This window comes from Cajanus cajan, chromosome 2 (assembly GCF_000230855.2).
Source record: "Cajanus cajan strain Asha chromosome 2, NIPB_CcT2T_4, whole genome shotgun sequence".
Lineage (NCBI taxonomy): Eukaryota > Viridiplantae > Streptophyta > Magnoliopsida > Fabales > Fabaceae > Cajanus > Cajanus cajan.
In genome coordinates this window covers 76,665,707-76,678,046 of record NC_138518.1, presented here as the reverse complement: position 1 = coordinate 76,678,046, position 12,340 = coordinate 76,665,707, and the positions used below count along the sequence as shown (strand labels likewise).

The 12,340-nt window shown below is 31.2% G+C and overlaps 1 protein-coding gene across 1 annotated transcript; it reads left to right on the top strand.

Annotated features, from left to right (window-relative positions):
* Positions 1-8,799: 8,799 nt before the first annotated feature.
* On the top strand, positions 8,800-11,927 carry LOC109800239 (GMP synthase (glutamine-hydrolyzing), putative / glutamine amidotransferase). The gene is made up of 5 exons (XM_020361004.3): positions 8,800-9,467; positions 9,757-10,383; positions 10,478-10,609; positions 10,694-10,869; positions 11,465-11,927. Exons 1-5 carry the CDS (start codon positions 8,928-8,930, stop codon positions 11,586-11,588), a joined length of 1,599 nt encoding a protein of 532 aa, XP_020216593.1. The 5' UTR covers positions 8,800-8,927; the 3' UTR covers positions 11,589-11,927.
* The last annotated feature ends 413 nt before the right edge of the window (positions 11,928-12,340 follow it).

The following is a 12,340-nucleotide window of genomic DNA, read 5'->3' as shown; positions in this document are numbered from 1 at the left end:
TATTGATAACAAGACGTGCATTCTTTAAGCGTTTGATATTGAAAATGAACCCACCTAACAAGATGATTTTCCTAGAGTTTTGTACTAAAATGAACAACTATTTTGACCATGAACCTTTGTTTATGGATTTCTACGTCACAACTCACAAGGAAACTGTAATTCCTGTGATCCAAGAAATGTACACATGCTCAACTTGTATCATACTAAATAAATAAAAAAACAGGGATGGGGACAAAATTGCTGACACATTAAGAATATTTTAATAACTATTTCTCGTGATAATAAAAAAATATTGCTAGCAGTCCAACATAATGGTAACATGGTATATTACCGTGAGAATATCCTAACTCAGTTAATCTTTTCACCAAACTACTCCATTAATTTTTATTTGTTTATTCCCTAACAATACTTGATCTGGGTCAAATTGAGTTTACATATTATAATCAACTTTCTGGATTTTGACGGATCCCACGCATAGAACAGATTATAATAAAATGGGGGCGGTGGGCCCAGCCGGCATTTCAATTTATAGTATCTGGTTAAATGTATCTAAGCATCCGTTTAGTTGCGAAAATGAGAAAGAAAAGAAAGTGAAAAAGTAAACCAAAAAACAAAGGAAATTAGTAAAGGAAAAATTAAAAAAAAAATGTACGGGTTCACATCTTTTTATTTTTCTGTAAAATAGGAAAGAAAACTTATAGTAACAAGTGAAAAAACATGAAAATAGTTTGTTAAAGTGAATGTATAATTGATTGTGAAACTATTTTTCGCCAAGAGACGAATGTTTTATTGGTTTAACGGATTAAAATTTTGATGTAATCAATTAAAAAAAACAATATATTGTTTTTCAATTAAATCAAAATGTTAATTAATTATTAAATTAAAAATAATTTTAAATTATTTCTTATATTTGTATTTCTCTTGCTTGTTTTTTTAACTGAAAATTCTTATTTTTATTCTATTTTTCACCTATTTTTTTATTTTATTCTTTCTTTATTAATTTTATTTTATTTTCACATATTTCTTTTCATCCTTTCTATTTACATTCTTTTTTCTTTTTTCTATTCTATTTTTTACATATTTTTTCATGCTACTAAATACGTCCTAATATGTGTTTGTTATATAAAAAGTTTACACACTATAATTACTCCTTACAAATGTTTTTTTTATTTATATATATTTACAAAATTATTTTTATAAGAGATTGACACTTACCATTTCCGAATTATAAGAAAACTTTTATTGTGACAAAAATATAATGTTACGTTTAGTTGTTTATATAGTATCATTAAAAATCTTTGATTTTCAATTAATACGTAAATATCTGAAAAAATATTTATAACTAATCAAATAAATTTTAATAATTTATAGGAATCGGGGTTCCTAAAATATATAATTCTTAAATCCCAAGCGTGTGGTTCAGCGATAGGGGTTGATCCATGCTTAAGCAAGGTCAGGGGTTTGAATCCTGCCTTGTGTATGCAGCCGCGTTAAATCTTGGGGCCAGCTATCCCACCCTTTGAGGTGCCTCCAACGTAGCGAGGAGATTAATCACTGCTGTCGGCGGTGGATACTCCAGGGACGAAACAAAAAAAAAATATGATTCTTAAAAGTCAAAATTTATAGGAATAGGATATATGATTTTAATGAATCATGATTTTTGGTTGTGAAAATAATTTTTTCCTATCAAACATCCCTAAAAGCAAATTATTAAATTTATATTTGCTATAAGTGTCATTACATAAATTCTGTTAAAATTTTGATTATCAAATTTATCTTTTAATTTTTATTACTTTAACCTATTAAAGATTTTATCATTAAATTAATTCCTTGAGGATTTACTGAATTATATTTTCAAATTGTTTTTTATTACTATTTAGTCTTCTATTTTAGATTGTTGAGTTATCTTGAGATACGAGAATCGGCTTGATATTATTAATTATTGTAAAGATTAATTTTTGTTAATATTAAAATAATGTTTAATTAAAGAGAGTCACATGGAGTTAAATTATTTTTAACTCTAAACCCTAAACCCTAAACCCTAAACATTTCATTCAACCAATCGAGTTAAATTATTTTTAAAACTTTCACAATTAATTACATTATTTATATATTAGTTGTTACTAATAGAAAAAGAAATATATTATTGCAACATGTTGTTTTTAACGGAAAAAACTTTTTTGGTAGAAGGAAATAATTACCTCTAAAGTAACCCTAAAGTACGTTTTATGTATATATAAAATTATGGCTATTATATATTGGAGTTATTGGGCCGCCAATCCGGCCAATCCGGACTTGAGCACGAAATAAAAGAGTCCACTCATTTTAGGGGCGAGGTAGAAAATAGCAGCCAACACCCAACAATCCACTCACATAAAGATATATCTTAGCCACATTGTCTGGCTCAAAATAAATTTATGTATTTAATTCTAATAAATATGTGTTAGTTGTACATTAATCAAAATTATATATATATATATATATAATATAATTCTATAGTATGAAACATTATCTATTATTTTTTATAGTGTTCTAGTCGTAAATAGGAAGATTTACTTGTTATTTCTTAAGTTTTGTTTCTTTTTCCTTTACTTTTTATTTTCATGTGCACCAAAAAAATAGTATGATATAATATATTTAGGCTCGGTAATATATTAAAGTAAATTTTAATTTAATACTAATAAATATATATACAATTTTGATTCTCTTTTAAGGTACATATAACATCACTTTTATTTATTGTAAAAAGACATGTAACTTTAGGTCTTAAATATATGATTTAAAAATATTAAATACTTGTATATTTTAAGTATTTATTATATATGTATATATTATAATTTTAAAAATAATCATTAGTTTAATGATTAATTATTGATGTTGGAGGTCAAGGACGGAGCCAAGGGGGGACCTACGGGTGCCACGGCCCCCCCAACAATTTTAATTTTTTTTTATATACATATATATTACTATATGGCACCCCCTATTTTTAATATAAACTTATATGTATAATTAAATGAATAACCCAAATTTATTTTTTTATTCAACTTTTGGACTTCTGGTACGGCCTGCTATGTGGTATCACTTTGGAATTTATTCTCGGCCCCCCAGTATTGAAATCCTGGCTCCGTCCCTATTGGAGGTAATGATAAAAATTCAAATCTAAAGTTTGTTACATTGACATTTTTTTACATGTTATTTTTTTATTTATAAAAATTATAATGAAAATTCAAACTTAATTCTACATATACTACTATAACTTCACCATGAGGATGATCTTAATGGTTCACATATGTCATATTACTAGATTATGTCATTAACATATCCATATCTCTCATATAACTTGATAAAACAACAATATATTTAAATTTTATTTTTATTATTTTATTTTGATCCATTGGACAGTCATGTTTACTTGTCTTTATTGTGAATATATAAGTTGTGTTTATACGTTTTATTATAAAAAATAATAATAATAATCAAGGGAGTAATTTTTTTAAAATAAGGAAATAACTACCCTAAGCGTGTAGTTCAGCGGTAGGGGTTGATCCACCCTTAAGCAAGGTCAGGAGTTCGAATTCTGCCTTGTATATGCAGCCGCGTTAAATCTTGGATACTCTAGGGACAAACAAAAAAAAAGGAAATAACTAATTTTTACAAGAATGAATTTTAAATTTCACTAAGTTAAAAATTAAAAATTTTAATAATGATTTTTTTTTAAGTGTGAAAAGAACTTTAATATTTAAGGGAAAGCATTGTATACAAATTTGTAAGATACAACCAAAATCTACGATAAATGATGCATCAAGCCTACATTTTTAATAAATTTCCATACATTGTTTCATATAAATATATAAGCTCACCCCCTGCGGTTTTATTTTACACGGTATAAATTTTCTATTCATAAATTCACATATAATATCAACGTATAAGATGAAGGAAAAAAATATAATAGTTTACATAGTGAGAAAAAAATAAATGTTTTGAGTAAAAACCTAAATTTAGAAATTATTATTATTTAAACAAGTGAAAAGAAGCATTCATGTATACGTGCATATAGTTTAAAAAAAATAGTGTTATGACACGTAAATCAAGTGAGATTATGTATAATTAGAAAAAAAGGTAAATTAACCTTAAACAAAAAATAGAAATATCAAGTGGTTGCAAAATACGTGGATAGTTATATATTCTATAACAAATATAAAAGGTAATAACCTGGTTTGTTGTACATATCTTTTAAACAATTTTACTCTTTAATTTTAAAATAATAAAAAATATTAAAAATTAATTACTCTTATAAATATAAGACTCAAATTTAAGATCTTGAGATTTAAATCTCAAGTGTAACTTTAATTATCTAACAAACATTTGTAATTCTTAAATACATTATTAGATAAAAATATAAATGTACAGGGTATTTTAACTCCACTAGTATATACAAATCGTGGTAAATTGATTTGGTCACATATTTTTAAGATGATTTTATCCTTAAAATTTTAAATAATAAAAAATAATATTAAAAATAATTATCCATACAAACACAAAAATTTAAGATTTGAGAACCAAGTGCAATATGAGTTGATCTAATAAATGTTGATAATTTTTAAGCACTTTTAATTAAATAAAATTTAGAGACTAATTACTAATAAAGTGATTAGTTAATTTTTTGGAACATTTTTTTTTTACTCTTGAGATATATGATGGTGGAAAAATGAATAACATATGTACTATATATATAGAGGATACCTTTTCCTGGTTTTTACACTTTTTTAGACATTTATACCCTTTATTATATATTGTTTTTCCACCATCATAACTCTTAAGGGTAAAATAGAAAGAAGAATATGTATAAAAAAAATTAAATGTTCACTCTATCAATAATAACTATCCTTTTATTTTATAATTACTTTTGTCTCTATTTTTGTTTGACATTATTTTACTCTTTTATAATCATACATCATCTCATGATTTGCATGTTATGAACTCTATTATTTGTATTTTTATTTTATATTATTTTTAAACAAAATATATAGAGACACAAAGTATCATGATTTCACTAATATATAATAAAGGAGTGTAAATGTCTAAAAAAATGTAGAAACCAAAGGAAAGTATCCCATATATATATAATTAATTAATTTTACCTTGAAAGATATAATGGTGAAAAAATAATTAATAAATAATAAAAAGATATAAATGTTAAAAAAAATGTGGAAACCAAAATCCTTTTATATAATAGTAGATGGACAGAGGCATTAGGTTTCTCTAACTATTAGACATATAGAATATTAAATGATTGTAAGTGATTATTCAGAGAGAATAAGATTTTTTTTTTATTTACATTTGAGAAGTATAATGGTCAATTAAAAAATGGAGACAAAATAACATATATACCATGATACCCCATTTATAGTAGGTATAGATAGATAAATATTTATATAAACAAATTTATATTAAATTACATTTGTTACTGTTAATTAAAAATAAATTCCACCTAATAATTTATGTCAATATGACTTATGGTAAATTATTCATACCTGTGATGCATGGGTGTTTTTGTGATGAGTTACTTGTATCTCTACTTGATTCAAAAGTATCATTGGTCATTTTTGTAAACCTAAACTTTACATGATCAAATACCGAAAAATATAAGAGAAGTTCATGGAAATTGGACTTGTTTGTATGATATATTAATTTTAACATTACATGCAATTAATTTGTAAAAAAAAAAGTACAAAACTACAATTAGGATATATTTTACAATATATTTCTTGATAAACAATATGAATAAAAATATAAATGTAATGTTAGACAAAATAATATTTATTTAGTAAAAAAATGTTATTAAGATTTAATATATCATTTGGTCTCATAACTTTTTTAAATTTTTTAATTAAGTTCCTAATTTTGTATATATATATTTGGGGGTTACGTTAATCATTTTTTCTTTGGTGGTTATTATTGTACACATTATTCAAATGTCATATCAACTTTTTAAATAAAAAATATTTTTATATTATTATATTTTTAAGTTCTTATTAATGTTTTAAAAAAAATTAAAAAATTATTAGATTTTTCGTTTCTTCTTATTGGGCTTCAGTATAGTAGCAACCCCTTCTTCTTATTGGGGCTTCGATGCAGTTTTGTTTGAGGAAGAAGTTTGACGTAGATTTGATAAAAAATTCACAGAGGTTCATAACGTGTAGAAGGAGATCGGAGGTTCAGAACGCGTGAAAAGAGATATGAGGGTATAACTTGGAGGGGGCGGAAGGAGATCATCTCTCCTCCTTCGGGTTTGCCTTAGTATTTATGCGGTGGGGTGTTCCTCCTCCATTGTGAAAGAAAATGTAAGTCTTTTGAGTTTGATGAATACAACAATAACGTTTCAAGCATCGTCTATCCATGGCAATGATTTTCTTGTATTCAAATTAATTCTTCACCAAATTTCATGTTAATCAGATTGGTTCTAACCGATTCATTTAATAGGTTCGAATTTTTTTATTTTAAAATTAAAATGGAATCATACTAGTAATAGAACTTGTAAATATTATAAAATTCAAAGCACTCTTATGTTTATTTGCCCTGTTTCCTAGCCTTTTAAGTGAACTACAATCTCATTATTAATGTGATGGAAATGGTAAGGAGGAGTGATGAATGTTCTTCTCCTTAACTCTCCTTATGCATGGATCTTCTTCAAGGAAATAGAAACCAACGTGATGAACACTAGATGGAGGAGATTCTCGGATAGGAAGAAGGTTTAAGCCTTGGATGGAAGCATCCAAGCTTAAGGTGCAAGGGAAAGCTCACTTCAAAGAGGAGGAAATCCTATAAGGGTTCCTAAGGTGAAGCTTTCTCTCATGGTGACTCTTGAACGAAATTTGGCTGAATAAGCTCTCAAATTTCATTATTCTCAAAAGTGAATACAAAGAGTGGAAGAATCACTTAAGTAGGGTTCCAAGTGTGCAACTTTGGGCGCCTAAATCCAAGGCTACATGTGGCGCCCAAAATTTGAATTCAAAACTTGAAATTTGAATTCAAATTTTGGCTCACATGTGCTAGTCCGAAAATTTAGGTGCCTAGATGTATTTAGGTTTGATTTGAGAGTTATTTAGGGTTAATTTGAGTGACACATGTTCAGCCACCCATGGTGCTAAACATGTGACTCAAATGTAACTTAAATGACTTCCAAATTAAACATAGTTTAACCTATTTTACCTATTTAAGTAATTCTTGTGTATCCCTAATCTAATGACCTAAATACATTGGTCAAACAAATACAATGGAAAGGAAAAATTACAAGAATGAAAATGAGCCCAATATTGGGTACCAAAAGCCCAAAGGCCCATGAAGCCCAAAACTAGGCCCAACAAGCCTAAAACCTAAAATGCTACTCTATGTGGTCCAAAATACAAGACCAAAATATATGATACCTATACTAACATGATGTATACAAAACATATGAAAATAGCTATAACAAAATATGGCCCATGAAAAGTTCAACTTGGGCCTTCCCAGGCCCATCAGGCCCATTGGGCCCTGACTGGCCCAAACTTTCATGTCTAGCCAACTCCTCTTGGCTCCTTCAATATGTCACCTCTTGCCTTCCTAGGCATGATTCCATCATAATGCCTTGCAAAATAACAAAACAACTTAACATTACGACACTAAGGTAAGGCATGGAAAATTTGTTCATGATAAGTTTGACAATCTATTTGAAGCTACAAACACGCCTTAGTATAAAACTCCCATGAAACAAAACAAATGGAATGAAAGACATGGTTAATTCAAACTCAGTTTGTTGAAGCAAGACATACAAAAGCAATGGAATTGGATTTAGTGCAGTCAAGTTTGTAGTCATTCATTGTACTTACAACCGTTGGATATAAATCAGATTGCAAAAAATTGAATGTAGAGAGAAGCAAAGCAAGCAATACCATTTTGCATGTGAATTATGAACACAAAATTGGACCTAAGACCTAAGAAGGATGACTTGAAGGCACAAGCTGATCTAGGATTTGAGTAACCTCAATGTCACCTTTCAACATCTTCAAAGCATTAGCAATTGTTGGCCTTAAAACAACCATCACATGAGATCACATAATTCTCACCAACAAAAACCTCTCCATTATGCTATTAGGATTTGACTTAAGAAAGTTCTCATCCTTCACCAAGGAACCATCCAATGCATCTTCTATCTTCCCAGCCTTTACCAGTGACCAAACCCAATTTGTGATCAAGTATGTTTTTGATGATTCGGATGAAGACAAACAAATAGACTTCCTTCCACACATTATCTCTAAAATCACACCAAACCTCACAAGAACATAAGCACAAAATAATAATGAACATTAAATTTGAGTGCTAACATAAATAATAAGAAGAAATAATAATTTTTTTTAAATTATAGATGTACATATTTAAATTTGGATTTCTAAAAATAAAAAATAGTAATTTTTTGAATAAAATAAATAAAGAATCAAATTAAAATATAAAAATACAAAATAATGATGTGATTAAACATTAATAATGTAGCAAAAAGTCAAATAACACTTTCAAAATCTTTCCAAAATGTTAAGACATGGTAAAATTTCGTGTTTATGGAAAAGTGGTAGCGTGGCACAAGTTGATTGGACGGGAGGGAAAAAGGCATGAAAAGAATGAAAAAGTTCCCGCCAAAGCTGAAATTAAATGATAGCGAGTGTGACTAGTTAGTAAAAGAAATATATATCTATATAAAAAAAAAAAAAAAAAATTAACGTGAGATGTGAAGTGGACTTATTATTAAAGTATTGGTACTAGCGGGTTTTGAACGACTGATCCTGGGCTATCTATCAGAATCAGAATCAGAATCAGAATCAGAATCAGCACTGTCAAGTGTCAACATAAGGCATAAACCCTAGTTCACCTTCAGCACCTCCCATCGCCCAAAAATGGCTATGGTTAAATCAGACCTCGTCCTCATCCTTGACTACGGTTCCCAATACACGCACCTCATCACGCGCCGAATCCGCAGCCTCTCCGTCTTCTCCCTCTGCATCTCCGGCACCTCCTCTCTCGCCGCCATCACCCACCTCAACCCCTCCGTCGTCATCCTCTCCGGCGGCCCCCACTCCGTCCACACCCCCGACTCCCCCTCCTTCCCCGACGGCTTCCTCCCCTGGGCCCGCTCCAACGCCGTCCCTGTCCTCGGCATCTGCTACGGCCTCCAGCTCCTCGTCCAGCGCCTCGGCGGCCACGTGCGCATTGGAGACAAGCAGGAGTATGGAAAAATGGAAATCTCTGTTAACCAATCGTCTGCGCTCTTCGCCGACGACAAAATTGGTAAACGACAAGTTGTTTGGATGAGCCACGGCGACGAGGCCGTCACGCTCCCCGATGGCTTCCATGTCGTTGCACGCAGCGACCAGGGCGCCGTCGCCGCCATTGAAAACCCCTCCGCTAAGCTTTACGGCCTGCAGTATCACCCTGAGGTAATTTTATCAAAACATCATTTTAATTCGATAAAATTTTTATTTTGGTTCGTGATCTCATCTAACTATTGGGTAGTAATTTTCTTGCTTGAGATGTTTTCATTAATTTGTTTATAAATTAATTAATTTTATTACACTGGTAAAATTACAAGGACTATATAGACCTGTTAAATTTTTATAGGAACTAAAACTGGATTTAAATATATTTTATCGAACCAACTACATTTTTATTCGATTTAATTTTACGTGCCGGGAGATGGGGATTAATGTTGGTTGTGGTTTTGTGTAGGTGACGCATACTGAGGGAGGAATGGATACGTTGCGGCGTTTTCTGTTTGATGTCTGTGGTGTGGAAGCGGGGTGGAAGATGGAGGATGTGATGGAGCAGGAGATAAAGGTGATTAACGATACGGTGGGGCCTGATGAGCATGTGATTTGTGCTTTGTCCGGTGGTGTGGATTCCACTGTTGCTGCTACTTTGGTGCATAAAGCTATTGGGGATAGGCTTCACTGTGTGTTTGTGGATAATGGGTTGCTTAGGTATAAGGAGAGGGAGCGTGTGATGGAGACCTTTGAGAAGGATCTTCATTTGCCGGTTGTGTGTGTGGATGCTGTCGATCAGTTTCTTACCAAGTTGAAAGGTGTGACGGATCCTGAGACAAAGAGGAAGATTATTGGGAAGGAGTTTATTTGTATTTTTGATGCTTTTGCTCAGGAGCTTGAGGAGAAGCTAGGGAAGAAGCCTTCTTATTTGGTTCAAGGGACTTTGTATCCGGATGTAATTGAATCTTGCCCTCCACCTGGTAGTGGGAGAACTCATTCCCATACCATTAAGAGTCATCATAATGTTGGAGGCCTTCCAAAGGACATGAAATTGAAACTTATTGAACCGCTTAAACTTTTGTTTAAGGATGAGGTATTACTTGTGATCCATTAGCTTGCTTGCATGCAGTTGGATTCTCATCTTATGTTATGCATTGATCTTTGTTTTTGTTGCTGTGTGTATATAGGTTCGTCAATTAGGGAGGATCTTGGATGTTCCTGAGGGCTTTCTAAAACGTCATCCATTCCCTGGTCCTGGTCTTGCAGTGAGAGTTTTGGGTGATGTGACTGAAGGAAATGCTTTAGATATTCTCCGACAGGTACTGGATATTTTGTTCTTGTGTGTTTGTAATATTGATTAATGATTGTCCTTCAGTGTTGAAGTTTGAAAATTGTTTTCCCAGGTTGATGAGATCTTCATTCAGTCAATCAAGGATGCTGGCCTCTATGACTCAATATGGCAAGCTTTTGCAGTGTTCTTGCCAGTTCGATCAGTTGGAGTTCAAGGTGATCAAAGAACACATTCCCATGTTGTTGCACTCAGAGCTGTCACAAGTCAAGATGGAATGACTGCAGACTGGTAAGATTTCAACTGTAGTATGTTTGGCTATGCTGCTGGATAACTTTTTTCCTTATTACTACTACTTCTGAATGTGCTCCATTTGCAGAATATGCCTCAAAAAAAGCATATTTGGTTATGCTGTGTTGCTGTAGCATAACGTTATTTGGTTTTTCTTTTCTTTTAATGGAACCAAATTACCAATAGTAGGTCGAACATGCTTCTAGTATTACTATCGAATGCAGCAAATAAAGTTTGGCAAGCGTGTTAAGCGGTTCCTATTATACGACAGAATATTCTGCTTTTCAATATTGTTGCATGTATATTTGATACAGGGGAAGGTGCTTGTAACAAAGTATAAGAACTTCTACACCTACTTGAGACTTTAAGCAACACCTAAATAGATAAGAAGTTTTCAGAGATAGTGGTGTTACCTTATCATCTCGTTAAGTCATGTCATGATGTTGATTAAAGACTAGGGCATTAAATTCTTTGCTGAAAATACATCAGTTTCAGGGCACTTATGTTTTATTTGTGATGCAAAGTTATTCCATTGGCTTCAAATAATCTTTCCCTATTAAACCATCAGAACTGTTGCTCATGAAATAAATTGCAGGTATTACTTTGAGCACAAGTTCCTTGACAATGTCGCCCGAAAGATCTGTAATGGTGTCCGTGGTGTAAACCGTGTTGTGCAAGACATTACGTCAAAGCCACCATCAACAATTGAATGGGAATAATATCATATTTTATGTCTTTTGCTTTACAGAAGTAGTGAGGTACTATGAAGTTGTATATGCGCTAAGGCACTCTTTTCTTATTTGATTTTCTTGTCTTCTTCCCTGCATGTATATGGCATGGAGGGAAGTTATGGGAGGGGGAATTTCTAGTGGGAGTAATATGATTCTTGTGATTGGAATAGCTAGAATTGAGAGGACCATAACCTAAATTATTACATTGTAATGATTTTTTTGCCCCCAGGAATCAATTTTATAAATGTTGTAGTTTTGGAAACCGAATATCATGGAACCGGAACAGTAGTCAAAACCAGAGAAATGCTCACATTTTCTTCAAAGATTTATTTGTGTTGCCAAGTCTCTCGAGATATAATAGCTATTTTCTGATAGCGTGTAGTTGCACTTGCAAGTCCTTGTCAAAGAAAATAAAATAAAAATTTTAAGTGGTGTTATTCTTATTCCATTATAAAAAATTTCTACAGACTATCTTGTTGATGTATACTATCAACGAGGTTCATAACTACCGTGCCATTGGTCTGATTAAATTTGAACTTGGATTTTTTAAGTAGATTTTGAATTAGCGTTGCAAATGAAAAAAAAATGTATTCGAAAAAAAATCTCATTAATGGTTAGTTACATTTTTTTTTAGTAGAGGTTAGCTGATAAATATTTCACATCTATAATACGACTCTGAACTTAGTTTTGAAGAAATCATTCTCTTATGGTGTAAAAAGTAATTCAATAAATTTTATAAT

Bases quoted from the DNA above. Each gene is read 5' to 3' on its own strand.
- LOC109800239 (XM_020361004.3), top strand. From the start codon at position 8,928: ATGGCTATGGTTAAATCAGACCTCGTCCTCATCCTTGACTACGGTTCC. The intron at 10,384-10,477 runs GTATTACTTGTG...GTGTGTATATAG, and splicing joins AACTTTTGTTTAAGGATGAG to GTTCGTCAATTAGGGAGGAT. The intron at 10,870-11,464 runs GTAAGATTTCAA...AATAAATTGCAG, and splicing joins GATGGAATGACTGCAGACTG to GTATTACTTTGAGCACAAGT.